General features: G+C 43.7%; 2 protein-coding genes and 1 non-coding gene across 3 annotated transcripts; 2 read left to right on the top strand and 1 right to left on the bottom strand.

Annotated features, from left to right (window-relative positions):
- The first annotated feature begins 1,713 nt into the window (after positions 1-1,713).
- Positions 1,714-1,787, top strand: TRNAV-AAC (transfer RNA valine (anticodon AAC)). Its single transcript has one exon. It is a non-coding gene; the product is annotated as a tRNA-Val (tRNA).
- A 2,703-nt stretch (positions 1,788-4,490) lies between these two features.
- On the bottom strand, positions 4,491-6,371 carry LOC133914636 (uncharacterized). The gene is made up of 3 exons (XM_062357700.1): positions 6,049-6,371; positions 5,808-5,934; positions 4,491-5,258 (listed from the first exon to the last, which is right to left on the bottom strand). Exons 1-3 carry the CDS (start codon positions 6,369-6,371, stop codon positions 4,491-4,493), a joined length of 1,218 nt encoding a protein of 405 aa, XP_062213684.1.
- Positions 6,372-7,353: 982 nt separating this feature from the next.
- LOC133914635 (uncharacterized) lies at positions 7,354-20,237 on the top strand. Its single transcript, XM_062357699.1, is given in 10 exon segments — positions 7,354-7,378; positions 10,887-10,961; positions 11,257-11,439; positions 11,559-11,708; positions 12,424-12,497; positions 12,499-12,575; positions 16,985-17,021; positions 19,371-19,421; positions 19,523-19,639; positions 20,232-20,237. Coding segments are annotated over 10 exon segments (795 nt in total).
- The last annotated feature ends 4,169 nt before the right edge of the window (positions 20,238-24,406 follow it).

Genomic DNA, 24,406 nt, shown 5'->3' with positions numbered 1-24,406 from the left:
CCACCCTAGAAACCCTAATAAGTCACATAGGCACCATATGGAGCGGTCATATGAGGTATTTGATATCGTAGAATAGTTGTGAGTGGGAGACTAAGAAAAAGATGTTGTAGGTTTTTGTTGACAAACCTCTAAAGTTATATGTGGGTTTTTGCAATTTCCTTAGATTGATTACGTAGATGCACGAGCGCTCCTGAACCTGCAAGCATTGAGTAATTCTGGCCTCCTTAAATGAGATCTTGAGCATCCGCATGAAGAGGGTACCAGGCAGCGTCCAATTTGATTCGAACAGCTCAATTTGAATCCTTCAACTCAAATTAGGAATATTTGACTGGGAGGTAGATAAGAAGATTCAGAGTCTATTGGAACACATGGATTTTGCAGAACTTTAACAGAAAACACTTCAATTTCTATGGGGTTCATGTGTTCCAAACTAGACCGCGGAGATTTAGCTGTTGGAGCAGCATTTGCTTAAAAGATGATAGAATGGATATTCTACTTCTTTTTCTTAAAGCAAGTCCAGTTCAGATTTCCAAATCTACCAGATCATTCCATTCAGCAGTTCCATATTTGGGATAAGATATTCTTACCAAATGGAAAAATAAATAAATAGCAGTGATAGGTTTAGCTGCTGTTTGCTGGCAATATAGAAAGCTAGAAACAGAGGATGCTTTGATAAATAATTGATTAACGATCCTAGTGAAATAATGCTTGCGCATTTCCTAAATCTCCTAAAGCTAGAAACAATAGACTCCGCTATGTTTTCTTTTCTTTCTGTGTTCAGTAACGTCTCAAAGACATGGTTTTCGTTGTTCGGTTAATGAAGATATCTTTGAGGCCACCTGCAACTTGGACGCTGCTCGGCAGCAGCATGGACATGAGCGGAACCACAGGCAACCACGCCATCGACGACGGGCACCACATGAGAACTTGCTACCTTGTGCTCTTTGGATCCGTCGTGCACCGGTGCTCTTTGGAGGGCTATCTCAAGAGTCAAGACACGCTTTACACCAAGCTGAACTATCAGTTGTACAACGACTGACAGATATCCGACACTATGGGCTCAGGGATGGATCCAAAACCAAAAACTAAGGAGCTCTCTCTTTCTTCTTTTTCCTCTTCCCCTCTTTTTTTTTCCCTCTTCTTTCTCCTCCTCCACTACTCTTCTTCTTCTTCCTTATTCATGCTAAAAAATTGAAAGGGTGCTTCGGGGGCTCCCTAAGTGCGCCCAGAGGATAGGGGGCTTGAGCCTCCAGCCCCCACCCCATGGATCTGCCGCCGGGTGGGCTTCATCTTTGATGACATGACCGCTGTCTTCCAGTTGCTTGCTGCAACGCGTCTATGCAAGGGAGGTTCTACACAAGCGCCAATTCTGTATTCATGTTCCAGTTATCATACCTCTTCTGCACACGAAGGCCGTGTAGCATTGCCACATTCATTTTCTAGTTTTTGCTCGGAGGTGAACTTGAGTCATCGCTGACTGTATGAGATGGCAAAAGGATGAATCACACGTGAAAACAAGTGGTTATTATGACAATATACAACCTAACTAGTTAAGTAATTCTTGGAGCTGCATATTATTAGCTCCAAAAATTTGTGGAGCTAGAGATTAGAAACACTACGAGGTATTTAGATGATTCTCATATTAGACCAACACTAGTGGATTAAACATTGATTAGGTGTTAAGTTGTAAAATTTGCTCCATTTTGACATGATGGTTTCGTGGTGTAGTTGGTTATCACGTCAGTCTAACACACTGAAGGTCTCCGGTTCGAACCCGGGCGAAGCCATTTCGTACCGTGTTTCCTACCTTTTTGTCCAACAAACGATTTGGGCCAGAAGCCCAAAAGGCCTTCCTGTTCACGGCCCGTGCTGACCAAGTTTCAACCTCTAAGCCAGCACCTCTCAAGCCAAAAAAAAAAAAAAAAAAAAAGTCGTAGCAGCTCATGCGAAGTTTTTCCACGGATATACTCGAAGCCAAAAGGTGCCTGTGCACCCTTAATTCAAACTGTCCACGCTAAAACAGTTATGATAAGTCATTTTGCTTTAAAATTGCATGTGTCTTTATACATATAATAAAGTGGTGCATCCATTCATTTTGGTTCTAGATTCACCTCTAAGTAAATTGAGAGAGCATGAAACCCAGAACAAAATAAATAGAAATAATCCTGCTATGTGCGTGTGTCTTTTACACACTTTTAGATATGTTTGTTCCTACCACCATAATCATCCTATGAGATAGAAAAAAAATATGAGACATTGGATAAGTCGCCAGGGTCACTGCCTTGCTTTGCCGCGCCACCTTGCTGCCTCGTCCAGTCGTCACCCCGTCCTACTGTCACCTCACTGTGCCCTCCCCCCCCCCCGGCCTCGCCTGGCTGTCGCCATTGCTACCGCCTCGCATCCTGTCATGCCCGCTGGCACGGCACGATGCTTCACGTGCCATGCCACGGATTGGCATGGTATGACACGCTTATGTAGACGGGCCTGATGGGTCGTGCTCTAACCGGATCGTGTATAGGCGTATTCGTACCGAACCAGCCTGTCAGTCTCACTTAGCCAGCACTAGCCTCCATCACCACTGAAAGACAACCACCACCGTCATCAGTAGACTAGGATTAGGGGTAGTTTTCACTGAAAGACAACCGCCACCGTCATCGGTAGACTAGGATTAGGGGTAGTTTTTTTTTTGCTTTTTCGAGACTGGAAACTGGTTTTTTAAAATATTTGACATTAAACATTTTTTAACCTCAAAATTTGACTCGAAGTTTTTTCTATTGAAGAGTTTCAGTTTGAACCCAACTTGAAACATTTTTGGAGCGGAATAATTTCCAGTTCAATCGTATTCAAAACTTTTTAATTTCTGTTTCCAGTTGATCTAATCTAGAGTTGAATCAGTGAAGGAGATGTGGAGGAGAGGAAAACACGGTTACTAAGAACGGAAGCTGAGGTGGGAACTGCTTAGTCCAAAAGGGGAAAATGTTCCGCTCGCTCGGTAATTTGTTCACAGGCGATTGCGAACTAGGTCCTCCTGGAAAGTGCTCTCTCTTTTACTCCGTACCACCTTGTACAAGCACGGTGATTATAGTATTATTATACCCAAGAAAATGGGATGAGCAGGAGCCCAGGCGACACATTTGCATCGCCTGCTGCCTGGCAATTTCTTCTCAGACAGAAATTCCAGGGTTGCAACCAAACAATTTTGGCACGATTTATTGGTATATAGATTGCCTAAAGGCCCCGCTGAGCGCATTTCACCTCAAGCCTTCCTCTCCTCTCCCTTTGAAGAAGCTGAGACACCTCCCCTCCGGATCCGTGGAAAAAAATGGATGACATGCTTGTAAGAGAAGCAAGATCCACTTGAAAACTAGAATTCGAGATTTGAGGACAAGCTGCTGCTGCTTCTTCTTCTTCTTTTTTTTTTATAAAAAAGCTACTTTTGAAGACGCAAAAGCTCCATAAGAAGAGCCCGATAAAACGTAAAAGTAAGCGGAAGCGAGTAAAAAGTCTGGAAAAGAGCATACGGTACTACATGCATGATCACGAGACCGGGCATGCAGTGCTAGGTATACACATATATAGAAGATCAAAATATCTAGGAGACAAGTTGCATGCACGTAAACGTTAATGACTCCACCACTACAGGCCATTACACTACTCCACAAGCGAGTAATTACCATGGACGAAATTGACCACTCCAGAGTCGTCACTTGCAGAAAACATACCGGCACCATAAGCGCGCGGCCATGCATGCTCGAGAGGACTAGTTCGTTGACTGGCTGCAGGGCGTATCTGAGGGGAGGCCGGGGCCAAGGGGAAATGCAACTTTATATTGTATCTGATACTTATTTATTTATTAATTTTTTTATATATATTTTATGATTTTTAACTATTTTTCCGAATTTTAACATAAATAAATAGTTATAATAATATATGTATCCGTATTGTTTAGTGGAATTAATAAAGAAGAAGGAGAGATAGAAGAGAGAAAAAGAAAGAAAAAGAAGAGAGGGGTGAAAGAGGAAGGAGATAGGCCTCCCTGACAGTCCTGCCTGTGTGTGCCACTGACTGGCTGCTGCATGCATGAACTCTCTTGTCCATGAGAAGATAAGCCCAGCGAATGCGATATCCTTCCTCTTCAATGAAACCTGCTCGATCATGCCAATTGCCACGACTTGACATGTGGCAAATGAACAACAAATTAAATTGCGATCATCGATCGATCAGGAGAGAAGGAAACCGAAGAGTACATGCATGGTGATATCGATTTCTAAACCAAAGAGTCGAATACTGAGTTACTGACTACTACAGCAAATAAGTTTCTCAAACACAGTACATGCATGGATCATGAAAGGTCCGATCCAAATTATTCAGAACAATGTACATGCATGCATGGCACATACATACGCATGTCTTTCTCCTCCGGGCAATGCTACAACAAACAAGATACTACAAGGAAAGCTGAGGCGCCGCCCTTGAACAGCGGCTTAAACTCACATGAACCTGGCCAGGTCGAGAGTGGCCTCGCCTTCCGACGGAGTCAGGAACTCCCTCGAGGCCATCTGGACCACGTCGACCTCGTCCGCGCCGCCGCTGCCGTCTGCGCTGCCTAGGTGATCAGCTGCCTCGCCGTAGTTGCGACCTGCATCAGCATTGGCGTTCACATGGACTGACGATTGCTGCCACACGAAGTTGTCAACGAACGGGTAGCTCATCAGGTTGGCGTAGGAAGCCCTCTGGTCTTGACCCAGCATCTGAGGCCTCACTGATGCCATCGCCTGCACCGGCCTGCCGTAATAGGTGTTGAGGTCGAGCAAGAAGGGCACGTCGTTCATGTTCATCGCCCCCAGGTTGGACGATTCCGCGGACGAGTTGGCGGCGTTGAGGTACATCCGCATCCCCGTCGGGTCGAAGCTGGCCGGCGTCACAGTGACGGCAGGTGTACTGACTACCTCACCATACCCAAGGTTGCTGTAAGATGGAGGTGAAACCGGCGGCGGCGCGGCGGGGTCAGCGGCTGCAGGGTACAAGCCGCGGATGTACACTTCCAGGATGGAGCATTGGCCGGGAAGCGCCTGAGCGTTCTTCTTCTTCTTCAAACGGCGCTTGGCCTTGAGGCTTCGCTTGGTGGCGTTCCAGTGGTTCTTGACGGCGTTCTCCGACCGCCCGGGGAGGAACCTCGCGATCACCGACCAGCGGTTCCCGTTGGACTTGTGCGCCTCGATCAGCGCCTTGTCGTCCTCCTCGGTCCAGATGCTTTTCTGTTGCAAGTTAGTTTGTTCAGTGAATGATCGATCGATACCTATGACAGAATTTCGAATCTGGCTCTACTTAATTACTGACCAGTGCATGATTACTCAGTACTTAGAATATCATAACCCACACATATATGTGTACGTATCAAACTTTCTGGTGAACAGACGACAGAATTTTGCATGCAACTCTACTGGCCGATTGGTTACAGTCTTAGAACATCAAACTTAACATGCATAACCAGAAGAAGAAGAAGAAAAGATTCCCTGCGTAGTTAATTCGTGGCTTTGATGAAGAATTGCCACACTTAGTGATGCGAGTATAATTAAAGACATGCAACACGTAGTACGCCACTAATTCTTACGGATTTAATGCCCACTTTCGAATAGTTGGACCAAGATTATTCCAGAAAAACTAAACGCAAGGAATTCCTCTCGAATTTCATGTAGACAGAGGAAGTAGATCGTTCCCCTAAACTAGCAAGACAGACTACATGCTAGCACGCATCAAGATCCGAGAGATTAAGATCGATCGAGATCATATATATATGCTTGCACCTTGATGTCGGGGCGCAGGTGGTTGGTCCATCGCTCGCGGCACTGCTTCCCGACCCGGCCGGGGAGGTGCCGGGCAATCGCAGTCCACTTCCGGTCGCCGTGCTTCCTCACCATGTCCTTGAGAATGCTGCACGAGAGCAATGGAGCAAACGAGAGCTAGAATCATCAACCACAAGCTGGAACGGCAAGGAAAATAACAGAAGATCTGATTTTTTTTTCTTGGGGGGGGGGGGGTGCTTACTCGTCCTCTTCGGCGGTCCAGGGGCCCTTCTGCCGCGGTGCCCTCTCGCCGTTGCCGCCTCCGGTCCGGGGCAGCCCAGCCACCGCAGCCTGGTGGAGCGCCGTGCGCAGGGCGTTGGGGACGGCGCAGTATCCGGCGGACGTAAGGGACCCCGCGGGCAGGACGAATCCGGCCGCCGCCGGCATGCCAACTACCCCAGCCACGAGCGAGCCCATGCTAGCAATCACGCGCGCGGCCGGGATCACCTGGGCGCCGCTGCCGGGGTGCACGGGACCAGTTGCCACGACGCCCTGGCCAAAACGGGCCGAGCTCTCCGCCTCCATTCGTGCCGCGCTCGAGGTTCTGATCGAGCAAGGGAAAGCGGAGGAATTTTTGGGAGAGAAGGGGAGGACGAAGCAGCAGCAGCAGCAGCAGAGAAGAAGGGTCGCCGCAGACTGCAAGTGAGATCAGAGCTCCGCCGATCCAGCGGGAGATATATATAGTGTGGGCACGGGCCACATTGGCCGTCCACCTCATTCGCCATCGTCCCCATCCAACGGCCGGTAACCATGTCAGCACGCGACTGTCCAACTCGCCATTTTCGTTTCCGGTGCTCGAGGACGTGCCTTGGTGGACCCCTGTCTCTCTAGCTCATGTGCACCAGGCCCATGCAAATGCATGCAGCGTCTGAGAGGTACAATGACACCGGGGCCCATCTGGCAGTAATGGTCGTACAAATGTTTTGACCGGCCGGTTTATTACATCCGATGGAGGGATGCGCCGCCTGCTGGGTTTTTTCATCTCCTGCCAGAGTGCCCGTATGCTTTGCATTTCAATCTGATGCAATATATATTTAGCCGGTGTGGTGTTTTACTTTGCGAATTTATGGAAAAGATGTCCGTTGAGTTTTCAGTAGAGTGACATCATTTGTTAGACGAAAGGCAAGTACGAACAGATAATAGATCAACGGTTACTTGATAAAAAAGAATTTTGTCGTTTGCATAAGATGATACAACTAAATCTCCCCGTTAGGGTGTGTGATCGCCACAATTATAAATGATTCCGTGCATACAGGAGGGGTGGTTATTTGAGGGACCACATAACGTGTCTATGAATTAAAGGTTAGTTTAAATAGTAATATTTTGATTTAATTTCCTAGGCAATCCCCTGCATGAGCTTCTCGTCATCTGGCCTTAGGGCAACACTTGGGCTTCGGAATCTCACTCTCAATGGTAGCGGCACAATCACCAAAAGATAAGAGACACCCACGGTAGATAGAGGAGCAAGCCATCCGCTGCACAGTTGTGTAGGAAGGCGTGGAGGGAGATGTCGGCCGGCGTGGCGAAGAGAGGTAAGGTGGAGAGAGGTGGCGTGTCGGTAGGGGTGAGCTAGAAGGAGATGGGCAAAATAGAAAAAGCTAGGACTCAAGGAAATGGGCAATCCCCCTACATGAGCTTCTCGTCGTCTGGCCTTAGGGCAACACTTGAGCTTCGGAACCTCACTATCGACGCCAACGGCACAATCACCAAAAGATAAGAGGCACGCACGGTAGATAGAGGAGCAGGCCGTCTGCTGCATAGTTGTGTAGGAAGGCATGGAGGGAGATGTCGGTTGGCGTGGCGAAGAGAGACAAGGTGGAGAGAGGTGTCGTGTCGGTGGGGGTGACCTAGAAGGAGATGGGCAAAATGGGAAAAGCTAGGACTCAAACAGACTTCCTTTTCTGGCGTGGTTTCATTTTGATTGTGCTTGATAGCGAACTCCTAAGCGCGTGTGTATTTTACTAACATTTTCGGCACCTTCCCCACCTTACTTCTAGTCTAGGGTTGTTTGTTGGAAGGGGAGAAATTTCAGGATTAGCCACGATATGCTACTCAGGTGTGAAGATCTGGTGGTCAGGGGCTTCTCCACCTGCTGAAGCTTGTGGCTATTGCACATCCTGTTCAATCCTGCTCAATTTTAGTTGGTCGGAGCTTTCTTCCTCATTAATCTCATCACTCATCTTCTAGTACGGCGATCTGGCTTCCTCAAGTGTCGTTTCCTTTCTTTCTTTTTAGGACTAGTGCTCGTTTCTTTGATCTGCAGCAGCGAGGTGAGAGAATAATCCCATTTTTCTATTGTTTTTTCCCTCTCAACTTGTTCCCACTATTCATGGTTCTGAATAGAGCTCGAATGACAAAGTGTTTGATAATCAGACTCTGATTGCAGATATGGATCGCTTTAGATTTGTGTAAGAAAATTAAAAAAATAGATCAACTAACCTTATTGTCATTTATTTATATTAGATTGGAAAAAAATGATTTATTTACTTATGAGAGTAGTAGCATTTATTAAGCAAGAACGCAATGGCTTATATAGGTTTAGATCTCCTGTTAGATAATAGACTTACATCATATGTATTCTCTTATGGCTTATATGTACTTGTTACATAATAATCTCTCTTGGTCTCCCCTTCCACCTTTATATAGTAGGGAAAAGATAGAACATACAAATGGACAGGGTCAAGCCATGTAGCTAGTCTATTCCTAATGATAGCAAACCTACACTTAGCTCATCATAACATGGGTAGGCATGTCCGACCTGCTCTGGTTAGGGGTGGGCGTTCGGGTATACTCGAATTTTTGGTCCAGGTATTTTGAATTTCGGTCTTTTGAAACTAGTATCCAAAATATAGTTCAAAAATTCAGTACCGAAATACCCAAAATACCTAAATTTCTTATATGGTACTCCTTTTATTATTTTTGGTTTGATTTTAGATTTATGCACAGTTATTAAGAAAAAGAAAAAAAAGCAAAAGCTTACCACATGCTCTTAGTAAAGTTGTCGCTTACTACCTTATCAAATTTGTTTATCCTAAACTACCCATATTGATTGATGGACAATAAAATTGAGTCTTATAATCTTGTATAATGTATCATAATTCACACACTAAATGAGGGAACAGACGCTATAGGAACATATATGCATATGTCTCTTCTCGAAATAGTATAACATCAAATAAAAAAGAACACTTTTCCTCTCAGAAACACTAAATGAAAGAACATAATGATATTTTGGGTATTCGGGTACCCGAGGAACATACCAAAAAAACAAAAAAAAATGGTAATCTGGGACCCATACCCGAAATACTACCCGAAATTTCGGTCTTCAGGTAATTCGGGTTCGGTCTCGAGTAGTTTGGACTCAGTTTTCGGTCTCAGGTAATTTTGCCCACCTCTAGCTCTGGTCATTTTTGCAAGTCCTGTCCCGTCCGTCGAGAACCGTCACGCTCACCTGCGAGGTTATCCCATAGCATTAAATGCTATAGGATGGCTCACTCCATCTCCGCACTTGTCCATGACTTTGCTCGTCGAAAGGATGTGTCTAGGGAAGAAAAACACTTGAGTGGATGATATTGAATATAATTTAATTGGCTCAATGAGTATCTATCCAACGACTAGTAGAGACTGGTCACAAAATTTTATCCTTAACCAGGAGACGGGTCGATGGAGTCCTATCCTAATTGCAAAGTGAGACCATGATCTTAAAAATATGTATCCATCGACTGACATTTAGTAATAGGATGCTCGATTAGTGGGGCATCTTCTAAATATATATAGAAATTTTACTATGACTTACATTTAAAGAAGAATTGAGAATACTACATTGGTAATAGAAGGGAGTACTAGTCAAGGGAAAGCCCATGCTCGTTTTTTCCCCATCCATTCGTTTTTTACTTGCAGATCATACCAGCTTCCATTTTATTTTCCCAAGTTTTCACTTTTTATGGTGGCACGATAAGCAGTAATAAGCAATGTAAAATTGTATCTGCACGTACGTCTGAATGTATTCTAACAAACAATGGGTGGCTAAGCGATATCAGTTAGCAAATTTGATGTGGACTGAACGTTGATATCGTTCACCGTATTCTGTATAATTGAACCAGCATGTTTATCATCATATTTATCTAAGTATTATTTGTGTTGTAAGATTTGTACTCTTTTACTATAAGACAACACAGACCATTCATATATTAAATACTTATACTCCTCTATCGGTTAATTATCTTATCTACTCTTTGATTATTTTTCACTTATCCCCTTCAGTATAAATCTCAGCGCAAACAAACGATTATGATAAAATATATATAAACATGGTTGCAGCAATATACTCCCAAAGAAAATACTTTTTTCTATCCGGTGCACAATCAGAAAGTGGCAAATTTTTGAGTTGCCAGAAAAATTAATTCGGAGGAGGTGATTGAAGAGTGCAAATGAAGCTAGGGTTATTTGTTTCTCGCTCTCAGAGAGTCAACCTAAATCTACTCGTTAAAACTAAAGTCATGCTAAAATTTAATCGTATTAAGTAGAGTTTGGTTTGAAGCCAAATCAAAATTTTGGCCAGTAGAAAAACAACTATTTTAGATATAAAATTATACCCAGCTTTGCTATAAAAAATACGCCGACTAAATTTTCCAAGACACAACTTAATTTTAGCTTTAAACTAAATAAAAATCAAATATAAGAACCAAACAGCCCTGAGTCGAAAAAGCAACTCGAGCCTGGCCGGGCCTGTCAGGCCGAGCAAGACACGCGCCGAGCCCCCATTACTTCTCTCTCTCTCTCTAGTCTCTACTTCCCGCCTTGCCTTGTTGTCACTCCTCTTCATCCGCCTCCACTACTCCTCCCCTCCTAATCATCATCTAGTGATTCCACTTCCAGAACCTTCTCTTCTCCCTCGGGTCGGAAACCCTAGCCCCTTGCCCCCCCCCCCCCCACCGCCGCCGCAGGAGCATGGACTCTCTCGAGCTGCCGCTGCCGGCCGCCGTCCTCCCTCCCGTCCCCTAATCGCTCCCCTCGTGCGCTTGCTTCGCTTCCGCGCAGATGACGAGGACGAGTGGCCTCCGGAGGCGACCCTCCTCGTCACGGCCTACCACGGCAACGTCCGCCGCCTCAAGGGTACGTCGGTCGTACGCGCCTGCCTTCCTTGTTCGTCTCGTTGCGCAAGCTCGTTCGCGATCGGTTTGGTTGGGGCCGTTCCCCTTCGCCTTAGCGTTGGGAAAAAAAAATTGTTCCTTATCTTTTGTGCCTGCGATCCTATCTCGCGCGTGGCTTTGGATTTGGTGGAGACGAGCGTTCGTGTCTCGGATTCGGGCGTTCTGCACTGCACCGGGCCCAGAAAGCTTAGTGTGCAGTGTCAACTTTTTCTGTCATAATTTCCTCACTAGCATGTGGTTTCCGATGGTTCATGAAGAGATCGCGAGGCGCCTGGACGAGGACGGGAGGGGGGTCGCTTCCACACTCCGCCGCACCACCTTCGACGGCATGAACGCCCTCCACGCTACCTGGTCGAGGAGGTCAGGATGGACGTCAACAAGCGTAACACCTCTAAAGGTACTAACTAGTCCACGACTGATTCACGCATTCCCGTTCTCTGGTCCTCCCTCCACTTAGTTAATTGCCCTCTTCGCAACAACAATGTCTAATTAATTAGAAAAAAATGATGGGATTGATCATTGGCTTCAACTAGACTAAATGGTGTGCTTTTGTTTGCAGGTAGGACCATGACATCCCTGCAGCATGCGGTGTTCAGTGGGAACCTGCCTGTCGTGAGGTATCTTCTTGATCACCATGCTGATGTCCATCAAGAAACTCATCTAGAATGTCGGGAAGGAAGTACTGCTCTTCATACAGCCGCAAAGAAAGGTATAAACGCCAAACAAAATTGATCGGGACATGCACTGGCTTCCTGTTCACAGTCTTTACCGTTATCTTGCTTATTTCTTTTGTACTAGCTGGATATACTGCGGAGCATCGGACATTATGTTAGAGAGTCTTTAGTTAAATCTGGACCCAATTGCATACAATGGCATCCTAATCAACGAAGAACTTAGCATGCTTGATACCAAAACAACACTAATGCTGCAATGAGGTCGCAGTTGGGTAAATCCTGTAGCCCTAATTCTATAACGTTCTTCTGTGTCCGGTGTTGCCATAAATCAATCAAGCCTGGTTTTATATATTTTTCATGCCGACCTTCCCTATGTATTAAACCATTCTTAACCAAAATACTAAGAATTTTTTCACATTAATATTTTTTCCCTGCCCACAACTATCTAAAATTCCCTGTGCTTATTGCATTTGGGATTCTTGCTATTACTATTTGTAGACCTTATATTTACTATCAGTTTGTGGAAGATCTACCAGGATATCAATTTCAATAGTTTATTTTGCTTTCAGTCAATGAAACTAGGTTGTCCAAAAATAATCGTTTCATTTATTATGATTGGCATCGGTTTTCCCTGTATTCTCTTCAGTGAAGAGTGAAATAGTGAAATTGTCCTATCTGTTGAAACTTGGTTGCCGAAAATTGGTTTCTTAATACATTATTATGACCTTGGTTTTTCATGTATTTCTTCAGGACGGTGCGAAATAGCAAAATTTCTGCTTTCTAGGGGAGCTCATGTTGATGGCAAATCATGCCGAGTGACACCGGCCACTACATCTTGCTGTTCTTGGAGGACATGATAGTGCACTGAAGATTTTATTGGACCACCATGCAGATTTACCACGGTTATATCTTTTCTTTAACCTGTTGGCTTTCAACACAAGCCGTGTTCTCTTTCTCCCCTAAAGCATTGGGGCTTGTTATTCCGTACCTTTATTCCGACCTGCATTCTCAGTTTTCCATAGCTGTTGATGTGTGTGTTATAATTTAAAGCTTATCTTAAAACATCATTAGCTCTAAAAGACAGACACATCTAATTACGGAAGTGTGAGGTCATACCGTTATTCGGTGATGCCATCGGATGAGGATGAAGATATCACATTGGTGTAGTCGTGCTTGTTGGTGTAGACGGTCGCCGGTTTGACGTTGAGGTCATGGACGACGCGTGTAGTCGATGAAGATGCACAGATGTAGAAACGACGGCGGTCTTCGCTCCATTTCAGCGCATGCGTCAAGATCTGGTTGAGAGTTTGGGTGTGCGGGGCGAGGCTAGTTCTCACAGGAATGATAGTCATGTGAGGTGCCAGCTCCCCCTTATTATATATGCATTGCATGGGAATGGAACCACAACAAAAGTGGGTTGTGCCTTCGATCAAGACGCGTGGGAGAGGAAAACGGACTCCCCATATTTCTCGGATCTGTTACTGTACACGTTAGGAGTCGAGATCATATCCAATATTCTCCCCCTTGATCGTAAGGCTAACATCATAAGCTCACTCTCAATGAAATAACACACCAAGGCAAAGCATTACAGTGGCTAATGAAATACCACTGAAACTCAAAAAACTATAGTACACTATTTCATCTCGAAATGAAAATTCGTTATTCCTAATGGGAGTTGGTTTGCATTATGATTCTCTTATCCAGAATCGTAGGCTTTTCAATAACCCCATGCTGACAATATGATCACAAAAAATATAGGATGGTAAGCCTTTAGTGAGCGGATACATAAGCATTGACTTAGAACTTATATGCTTGACACTTATTGTTTGATCCTGAATTCTATCTTTTACAACATGATACTTAATATTGATGTGTTTGGCAGCACCACTTGATTTGTTGTTACTTGTATAGAAAACTGCAGGTTGATTATCGCAGTATAACGTAAGTGGTTTTGAAATGCTGTTGATCACTCTTATACCAGGATAAAGTTATTTAGCCATACAGCCTGCCCAGTAGTCTCATAACATGCCACAAACTCAGCTTGCATTATTGATGATGTCGTAACTGTCTATTTAGAGCTTTTCGACGAGATAGCTCCTCCAGCGAGGGTGAAGATGTAACCTCATGTGGATTTCTTAGTATCCACACACCCCGCAAAGTCTGCATCCAAATAACCAACAACTTCGAGGTTATCAGATTTTCTAAATATGAGCATGTAGTTCTTAGTGCCTTGCAAATAGGGAAGGACTTTCTTAATGGTCTTCCAGTGACCCGATCCTGGATTTGACTGATATCTGTCAAGCATCCCGGTCACAAAAGCTTAATCAGTGTGAGTACATACTTGAGCGTACATAATGCTTCCGATAGCTGAAGCGTAAGGAACTGACTTCATTTGATCAGCTTCGTATTGATTTCTTAGACATTGAAATGCTCCAAACTTATCACCCTTAACAATAGGAGTAAGCGTAGCAGAGCACTTACGCATATTGTATTTCTTTAGTTCTCTGTCAATATATGCCTTTTGGGATAAACCTAATATTCCTTTGGACCGATCTCGATGAATTTCAATGTCAAGAACATAAGAGGCTTCACCGAGATCCTTCATATCAAAATTAGAGGAAAGAAATCACTTGGTCTCAAACAACATGTCATCATCGCTGCTGGCCAATAAGAAATCATCCATATAAAGAACTAAGATAGTGAATTTTTCCTCTTTAAACTTTACATAAATGCAGTTATCAACTTCATTTTCTTTAAAGCCAAAATTTCTAATGACTTTATCAAACTTGAGATACCACTGCCTAGAATCTTGCTTTAAACCATAAATTGATTTCTTAAGGCGACATCTCAAATGTTCATTGCCTTCCATGACAAAACCTTCCGGTTGAGTCATGTAAATATTTTCTTCCAAGTCACCATTAAGGAATGCCATCTTTACGTCCATCTGATGCAGCTCTAAATCATAATGTGCTACAAGCGCTATAATTATCCCGAAAGAATCCTTACTTGATACAGGAGAGAAAGTTTCATTATAGTCGATCCCTTCTTTTTGCGAAAAGCCTTTAGCTACGAGCCTCGTTTTGAACCTTTTGATGTTCCCCTTAGAGTCATGCTTTGTTTTGTAGACCCATTTACAACATACTGTTTTGGCTTTGCCAGGGATTTCTACTAGATCCCATACATCATTATCACTCGTAGACTTTAATTCATCCTTCATGGCATTAAGTCACTCAGGCGAATGATCACTCATCATGGCATATTTATATGAGTTGGGATCTTCTGCCTTCCCTATGTCATTAACATCCTCATTCATGTAGACAACGTAATCGTTTGAGATAGCAGGTCTCCTGCCATGCTGTGATCTTCTAATTGGTTCATTAGGCACTGCAGTACCAGGACTGGGTAGTGTAGGGGGCTGCTGAGGCTCATCATTAGGTGTATCATTAGGAATCTCAGAGACCTCAATAGGGGGTGCATTGACGTTAGTTTCTACTGAAGGTGCAACCACTTGGGACACAGGATGTAGGACTCATGGATCAGCGGTGTAGGAACATAAACTCACTTTTCCTCGAGATCAACTTCCCTAAGCTTCAAATCCCCGTTCTTAAGAAATATAGTGTGTCTTGTTTCAATAAACTTAGTGATCATATCTGGACAGTAAAAGTGATACCCCTTCGATTTCTCGGGATACCCAACAAAGTGACAACTAACTATCTTAGGATCTAATTTCCCAATATGTGACTTCAAAACTTTAGCTTCAGTTGCACAGCCCCACACACGTAAGTACTTCAAAGAGGGTTTTCTCCTAGTCCATAATTCGTAAGGTGTTTTTGGAACTGATTTACTGAGAACCCGATTAAGGATGTGCGCAGCTGTTTTAAGTGCCTCCATCCACAGTCCAACTGGTAAACTAGAATAGCTGAGCATACTTCGCACCATGTCCATGAGCATGTAGTTGAGTCTCTTAGCTATCCTGTTCTGCTGAGGTTCACCAGGTGTAGAATATTGGGTTGCTATGCTATTTTTTTGAAGGAATCTGGCAAAGGGACCAGAGATTTGCCCGTAAGGGGCATGTCTCCCATAATACTCTCCCCCACGATCCTATCTTACTACTTTAATCTTTAGGTTGTGCTGATTTTCCACCTCAGCCCTAAATATATTAAATTTATTGAGAGACTCAGATCGATCTTTAATGGGGTAGATATAGCCGTAACGGGAGAAATCATCAGTGAAGGTAATAAATGAATCAAAACCACCAACTGATGTCATAGGAAAAGGATCGTAGATGTTTGTATGAATTAATTCTAATAATCCTGTGCTTCGAGTAGCCCTCTTTTTTATTAGCTTAATATATTTTTCTTTAATGTAATCTATATAGTGGTCAGAGTCAGAGAAGTCTAAGGGATGGAGAATCTCTTCCTTAATGAGATATTCCATTCTTCCCCTCGAAATGTAGCCTAAACGACAATGCCCCAGTTTCGAAGAAATCTCATTAATTGCACTTCTCTTTCTCTTATGGCTTACATCACAGACATTCATAGACACAAAGGATTCATTAAGAGGAAGCATATAAAGTTTGACTTGTCGGATGTCAAGACTAATAACATCTGAATTAAACTTAAGTGCCTTTGTCATCTTTGAAATATGGCAGAAGTGGCATCCGTCATCCTTAGATTCTTGAGAGGCATGAGCAGGAGGAGCAGGTGCCTTGGGCACCCTCTGTGCTGCCTTGTCGTGCTTAGAGACGAAATACAACTTCTTCTTAGACTTGAAATCCCCTTAAAATTTTCTTTTATTGTTGGGTTTGCTAACTTGATTCACAAAGTTTTTCTTCTCAGCCCTCACCCTCTCTTCCTCTTGGACGCACATCACGATCAAGTCGCTCATGCTCCATTTCTCTTTCTAAGTGTTGTAATTTATCTTAAAAGGAGTAACTCAGGAGGAAGAGATGTCATAATAAAGTGGACAAGGAAACCCTTAGAGATTTTCATATCCATGCCCTCGAGTTTGGCAGCCATGTCTATCATCATCATGATGTGTTCTCTTATGCCGTTGGAACCATAATTGTACTTAGTGTTAAGGAACTTCTGGATCAGTGTACTGGCATAAACTTTGGAGGTGTCTTTGAATTGCTCCTCCACAGATGCCAAATACGTCTTAGCCTTTTCTAAGTTTGGAATTGCTCCCCTTATAGCATATGATATCGAGTTCCTCACTATCATAAGTGACATGCGATTGGACCGCTCCCACTTTTTAGAAAGTGCATCATAAGTTTTCTTTAATTCATCATAATCCTTTACGCCAATGGCAGGAGCAGCAGGAGCGTCAACCCTGAGTGCATAGTCAAGGTACAAAACTTAGGACACCAATCACCTCAGCTTTCCAATCAGAAAAGTTATTTCCTGTAAGTTGCTCTGTGCCGTGAATTGTGACGGCAACAGAGGAAGCATTAAGAGCTAGAGAGGAAAAATTGGGCTAGATTAGAAATTTATCATAAGGAAATAATTTGCATGAAAATAACTCTACGTTGATCTGATTAAAATCATGCAAAGAATTAAAACTCTAATCCGCATCACCGTTAGGCAGAAAATGTTTTTTTGTTAAACACATAAAATAGCGTATAATTACAGTCAACTTTGGTCATAAGGTAATTATGAACCTACATAAATTGATCGTAAAATTCTCCAAAAATATCTTCCCGTTGGGTCCAATTCAACCAGAGAATTAGTTCATAATTTTGGTGCATAAAACATCATTATTTTGGGCTATATTCAATAGGAATTCCAGTACATAAAATTTAAGATGTTAATAAATCATTGGAAATCCGGAAAAAAGAAGAAGCATAAAACTTGGCCTTGCGGCCCAAAAATGAGCGCTAGCCCACGTGAACCCATGCACGTGTTGGCCCGGCCGAGGGTGTAGCCAGCCACCGCGCCTGGCCCATCTTCGCGAGCGACCAGCTCGTCCCAGAGCATCAGCACTGTCCATCGCGATCAAATGGCCCGCCGGTGATTTTGCCCAGAATAAAACACCTAGCCTCCTCAAAAACCCAAACCTATCCTTCACTCCTCTCCGTCTCCTCTGAGAAATCCGCACGGTTAGGAGAGGAAAGGCGGCCGTGGGTCCAACAGCACCAACGGGGCTCGTCGCCGGTGTGAGAGAGAGAGAGAGAGAGAGAGAGAGAGAGAGAGAGAGAGAGAGAGAGAGAGAGAGAGAGAGAGAGAGAGAGAGAACGAGAAGAGGGTGGCACTACAGGCCTACCCGCCAGAGTGCGTGTGCGACCGAGGTCGTGCGCGCCTCTGTTGGGTGGTTCTGTGGTGTTGCCCGTGTTGATGGTGCGAGCGGTGAGAAGGGGTTCCAGGCGGTGGAGCTCCAGCGAGCACACACACAAGATGGAGACGCAAACTTTCGAGGAAGATCCGCACGTAACCGAGAAGAAGGAGGCAAATTCGCCAGAGGAGGAGGCGAATACGACAACGGCATAAGCTCAGAAACACGTAAGACCCCCCCTCTTCTTGGTTAGGGCTTTGATTTGGGATTTAGGGTTTTGATTGGGGATTGGGAATTTTCTTTGGAATTTACATTAGGGTTTTAAGGTTTTGTAAATCCCCTCCTTCTTAATGCTACCCGAGGCCTAATAGAGCGAAAACCCATGTTGGATTTGCCCATCTCAAGCCCCAAAACACACAAAACATGCATGAACATGCATTAATCTGAGACATAAAGTGCTAAAACATAAATATATGTGTCTAATTTGATGCTAATTAGGGCTAATACACATCAATTAAGCCTTAAATAGAAGCAATTAGGGCCCAATAAAGCTTAGTTGTTAACAACAACACTAAGTCTTGATTAATTTGGGCCTAATTTAAATCAATTAAGCCTAAACTTGATCATACATGACTAATTGATCATCAAAATACATAAACCGATCACAATTAGGACTAATTGATCACTAAAAGGTGTCAATCGAACATAATGAAGCCTTAATTAAGCATAATTGGGTATGTTTAGGACTAATTTTGGCTATGATACCATTGTTATAATCTTAAGCTCATCTTAAAACATCATTAGCCCTAAAAGACCAACACATCTAATTGCGGAAATGTGAGATCATACCGATATTCGGTGATGCCATCGGATGAGGATGAATAGATCACATCGGTGTAGTCGTGCTTGTTGGTGTAGACGGTCGCCGGCTTGACGTTGAGGTCGTGGACGACACGTGTAGTCGATGAAGATGCACAAATGTAGAAGTGGCGGCGGTCTTGGCTACGTTTTAGCGTGTGCGTCAAGATCGGGTTGAGAGTTTAGGTGTGCGGGGCGAGGCTAGTCCTCACGGGAACGATAGTCACATGAGGCGTCGGCTCCCCCTTATTATATACACGTTGCACGAGAATAAGACCGCAACCAAAGTTGGTTGCGCCTCCGATCAAGGCCCGTGGGAGAGGAAAATGGACTCCCCTCTTTCTTGGATCTATTACTGTATATGTTAGGAGCCGAGATCATATCAAACAGTGTGACCCAGCTTGGGCATACGTGAGTGGTGCTCCACACAACAACAGCTGCTGAAAAATCAGTCGAAGCTAAGGGAACAAACAAATAAGCTATACTGTAAGAAAAAGTTTCATTCTATGACCTTTAATTTTTGTATTTTTTTCTAGCCCAACAAGGAAGTAAATCTGGCAACACCTTAGGACATAACATTACGAACTCCTTCCTTATCTTGTCTGAAGCTATTGATTCAGGTATAGTATTCTCTGCTTTGAGTCTTGTATTATTTTTATGAACAGTCAATTTATATGAAGAAATCGTATCATTATTTTGTTTTCTATGCATAAACTGGTAGGTTGGAGCTGAAGTGAATGGCATTGCTGGTCCTTTGGCAAGAGCTGCACAGGAAGGTTTAACTGAAGCTACTAAGCTGTTGTTGGAGGCTGGTGCAAATCCCAACATTCCTGACATGGTGAGCCTCCTCTCTTCTTTCTCACACCATCACTGTGAGTTCCTTAACTTGTAGCTTTAATAGTTTGGTGGTACTGCCATGCAACACTGCTATAACACAATTATACAGAAGTTATATTACATAGTTTCTGAAAAAACGCTCACATGTCAGTACAAGTCCATATGTGGAAGAACCGAAGAAGATAAAAAGTGACGGAGAAGTTTGTTTTCTTCCAAAAAGAAAAGGACATTATTTTTAAAGCATTTTAGCACCAACTGAATTCACACTTCACAGTATTCTGGTTCTGCGGTAAGAGTAGTGAACTACTATCATGTCTTCATACATAAGATTGCTTATGCCTCCTTTACTCATTAGGCATGCCCTTTTTATTGGTTTGCTGCAAGTTTCGAAACATTGGAACCTCAATAGAATGGAATAGTTTGGAAAATATATGAGAGAATAATCTGCTCTAGGTTATCCATTAAGCAAACGAGATAAAAACTGAAATGCAACGTTCTAAGTGGCTAGGCAACTAAAAAAAGGGGTAAAACACTGTCTAGGCAATTTTAGATGGTTGGCATTCTCGATTTTGTACATTCTTTTCCTTTTTCAGTTGTAGATCTATTTATATCAATGTATACATATAGCATCTTCTACTGTTTCCCTTAAAAAAGTTTGGATATATGTACCCTCCCCCCACACCGCCACTATCCACCCTCCACCGTGCGCCTCCACCGTGTCGAGCCGCCACACCGAGGAGGAAGACGACCACCACCAGCCTCCTCGTCCCTGAGCCACCTCCAAGCACCAAGCCACCGGCCTCCGCCCTCCCCCCACGCTGTCACCCTTCGCTCTCCACCGCATGCCTCCACTACATCGAGCCGCCACACCAAGGAGGAAGACGGCCACCGATAGCCTCCTTATCCCCAAGCTGCCTCTGAGCACTAGGCCATCAGCCTACGCCCTTCGGTCGCCGTAGATTGGAGCCGTAAGAGGACGTTGCCACCAGGAGCTTCGCCGACCGCCATCCAAGCTATCCACGTCTTCCTCTCTATGGCTGGCAACCACCCCTAAGCTCCACCCATCACTCTCATATCCCCGCTCCAGTCCACCTCGATCCCGTCAGCTTCTCCTTGAGCTCCACCACCACGAGCTGAGGCTTGTCATCCATCCCTGTTCCTCCATCTCCCTTGTAATTCTAGGAAAAATACATGTTCACGTGAAACACATGATTAACCTACTTTTACTTGTAATCTTTATAGAAGCTAATTAATTTGGACGACTCCTACATAGCGTGGTTATTAGAGCAAGATCTAAAAGAGTGAACAATAGAGTCTTTGGTTGGGTTAATTTAAAATGTTAGTGCTTCATAAATTACCACTGAAATTATGTTTATTTTTCAGATTTTAAGAATGGTTGCTCTTTGTAGCTGTGCTATGTCCATGGTGGAGTACCAAATTTCCATTTATGTCCACTAACTAACTATTGTTCTTTCCATATATTTGATGCTTGTTATAGTATTTCCAAACCTCCGTATGTTATTTTCATGGTTGATGTTTCTTTGTATTGCCAGGAGCATACCAAGTCTACTAAAATGCATATATAGACATCTTAATTAAAATTAATGTCAACCAAGTGATTGGTGAGGACTAGACTAGCCTTTGAGCATTTGTATGCTTGTGATTAAATAGGAAAACTAATCATACTGAACCAAGCCAAGCTGGACTAAAGACATTGGAAAGAGTTTTGCTTAAGATTGGATGTAAAGGAAATCAGATATGATCCTATTCGACATAATTATTGTTCATTATGCATTTATTTGCAAAAAAAATGAATTTAGAACTGTGATTGTGGAATATGGATTAATTCACTAGGATTATATTGCATTCCTGAATGTAATAAACTCTCTCACTATTTCAATCAAGAGGATGCTCTATATTTCAAGGACTTAAACTGATGGGTATGAATCTGTGAGCATATTGTTGATTGTAGTTAAAGCATGTAGATATGGGAATACATTTAGCCAAATTGTTTATAAATTCTCAGTTTTTTCTAGGCAAACAATAGTCTAATAGTCGATTGAGTGCCATGGAGAAGAAGAGGACATGTGCCCCTAAGAAACCACAAGCAAAGAGGATGCTCACACTAGAGGGTGCCCCAGCACAAGATGGGGCGGATGCAAGCATGAGGTCGGATTGGAGCCCAAGCCCACACCCGTCGTCCTCCTCTGATAGCAGCGAAAGCGAGCGCTCGTGGCATAACCCGAGCCCTGTTCCATGCGAGCGGGAGAGCCGATGTCGGGCAAGTAGCCCCGACTACGATCTCGCCGAAGAGGTATTGAGATGAGTCAATGCAATCATTGTTGGAATGCTTGGCTCATGCAAGCAAGCAACATTCCATCCCATCTTCGTTGCGTGTCCTATCTTCTATGTTTTATTTACATTTTGGTGCTATCACTTTGTTCCAATTTGAATGCTTCCTATTCTATTGCACTCTTGGCATCATTTACTTTTTATCTACTAATTTGCATGGCATACTATTCTAGCTATATCCTTATCTTTTTTCACTCTCTCTTTCTTTTTTTAGATGTTTGCCAACGCATCTTCGACAACATCTTCCACACTCTCCAAGCCAGGTAGCTGACAGTGTTACACAAGCCTAAAAGCCAAGGACACAAATATAGTGACCGATGGACAAGGTTACTGTCATTGGAATCAATGCGGATGGGCTGCCTGTGGATAGCAGGGCTCATTGCTCGAGAGAGGGTGCAAATAACGACTAAGTTCAGTGACCTCAATGACGAAGCAAAGAGCGACTTGTTCGATAATATCATCAAAGAGTATCTGGAGTACCCTAAAAACATTAGTGAGTGTAAAATGAATGCCGCAGTCAAGCTAGTAATGAAAGCGATCGCGAAACTTCAACGAAGCTTTAAGAGCAAGCTTGTTAATTAGTACTTGACTAAATGGGTGGCACCCTTCGAGAGCTACAAGCATTTGAAAGCAGAAGATTGGGAAGCTTTTGTGCAAATGAAGAACTCAGAGTAGTTCAAAAAGGAGAGTAAGGAGAATAAGCAGCTTTGGGCTAGTAACAAGCACAACCACAGGACCAGCCTAATCGGGTACATGGGGAAAAGGGTAAAATGGCAGACATAAGATGAAAACTTAGCCAAAGAAGGCAGCGAGAATCCTTGGTTGCAATTCCTAGAACGATCGCAGTCATATCTACGTGCAAGGGGTGAGCTATCCGAAAGCGAAAATCACATTTAGAAATAGCGAAACCCAGTCAATTATAGAAAAAATAAAGGAAAAGGCAGCCGAAGCTAGTCAAGATTCTTACACCGGGGTCAGGGAACATGATGTTCTCTCAGCGGCGTTGGGAATCCTAGAGTACCTAGGTCGATTGCAAGGTGTATCCAGTTCCCAAGTTTGAAAATACGGCTTTCCCGAAGACCTCAAAATGTACAAGAAGAGGAAGAGATCAGGTGCAGTGGACGTGGATGCATTGACACATGAAATCACACATAAAGTTTATGCAAACAACATGCAAATGCTTGCAGCACGGGAAATAGAGATTTCTATCCCAGTGGCAGCTAGCTCCGAAACTGCACCGAAGAGTAGCTGCGCCTCTAAGGAGGTCGATCAACCAGTAGCCAATGTGACTGAGCCGGATATGATGGACATACTAGAAGGGCCCATACCCTGCAGCCTTGTAATCAGGCCTGGTGGGTATCAAATCAAGGTTGCAAGGGGCCAGGTGCTTTCAGACGTCCATATCTTACAAACGGTCCCGATACGTGCTGGCTATGCTGTGGTTAAGGTGGACATGGTACATAGCAATGCCACCCATCATGTGTTGGAGCTCTGCCCAATGATGAAGTCACATCTCTGGGTGAAGCTCTTTGTCAACGGATCTAGTGGAAGAGGGGCAACATTGTGGTCTCCAGTGCATCTCAGTCGGGATGAGATTCAAGTGCACCGCTGCCTCGCCCCTCACTTCCAGAGAAGACAGCTTCACTGCCTTCTCCTCCTCCAGAGAAGCTGGCTTCACCGTCTCCTCCACATCCGGCAGCCTCGCTTCCAGCTCCAATTCTATCTCCCCCAATGAGCACAAAGAAGAAGAAAAAGGTACATGGGAAGAAAGAATCTAAGAAGCACTCGCCGAAGAAGTCGAAGGCCATTGTATCGGCAGAGAAGTCCATAGATATTGGAGAAGCGTAAACTAGTGTCCACACAAAATTCCAATATGGGTGATTACGATAGGTGACCTAACAAGGGCAGGACAAGTATGTGTTGACCTGTATAATTACTACATGCAGACTTGTAGAGACACCAATATTTAATCCATAGTCGTACAATACAAATGATCTCACTTTTAATTGACGATGGCTACTTCCTTGTGTGTTTCAATAACTTATATGACCTCTTCAACCTTGATGCCATGGTCGTATCATTATTACGAATCTTCACATTGTAAGTCCCTTAAAACTGCACATTCATTAATTAATACACTAAGTTTTGAATCTAACTATTTTTTATCTGTAGACACTTGATCAAAGAAACGAAGAAGGAGTCCATTGGATTTCTTGACCCCGAGACCATTTCAGTCTCAGTCATCAAAGCGCATGGCGACTACGCTGTGGACCATGTGGTCAGGACAATGCAATACTATTCCAAAATGGACTACCTATTGGGTGCCCATAACATCGGTGGCTATTGAATCTTATTGGTCAATTGACTCAAGTGGAGCTTGGTGTGGTATCTCGACTCATCAAGACTAGTAGGACCA

This window comes from Phragmites australis, chromosome 4 (genome assembly GCF_958298935.1).
Source record: "Phragmites australis chromosome 4, lpPhrAust1.1, whole genome shotgun sequence".
NCBI lineage: Eukaryota > Viridiplantae > Streptophyta > Magnoliopsida > Poales > Poaceae > Phragmites > Phragmites australis.
Note: the sequence above shows the minus strand (reverse complement) of the source record. Positions and strands in the feature narration are given on the sequence as shown.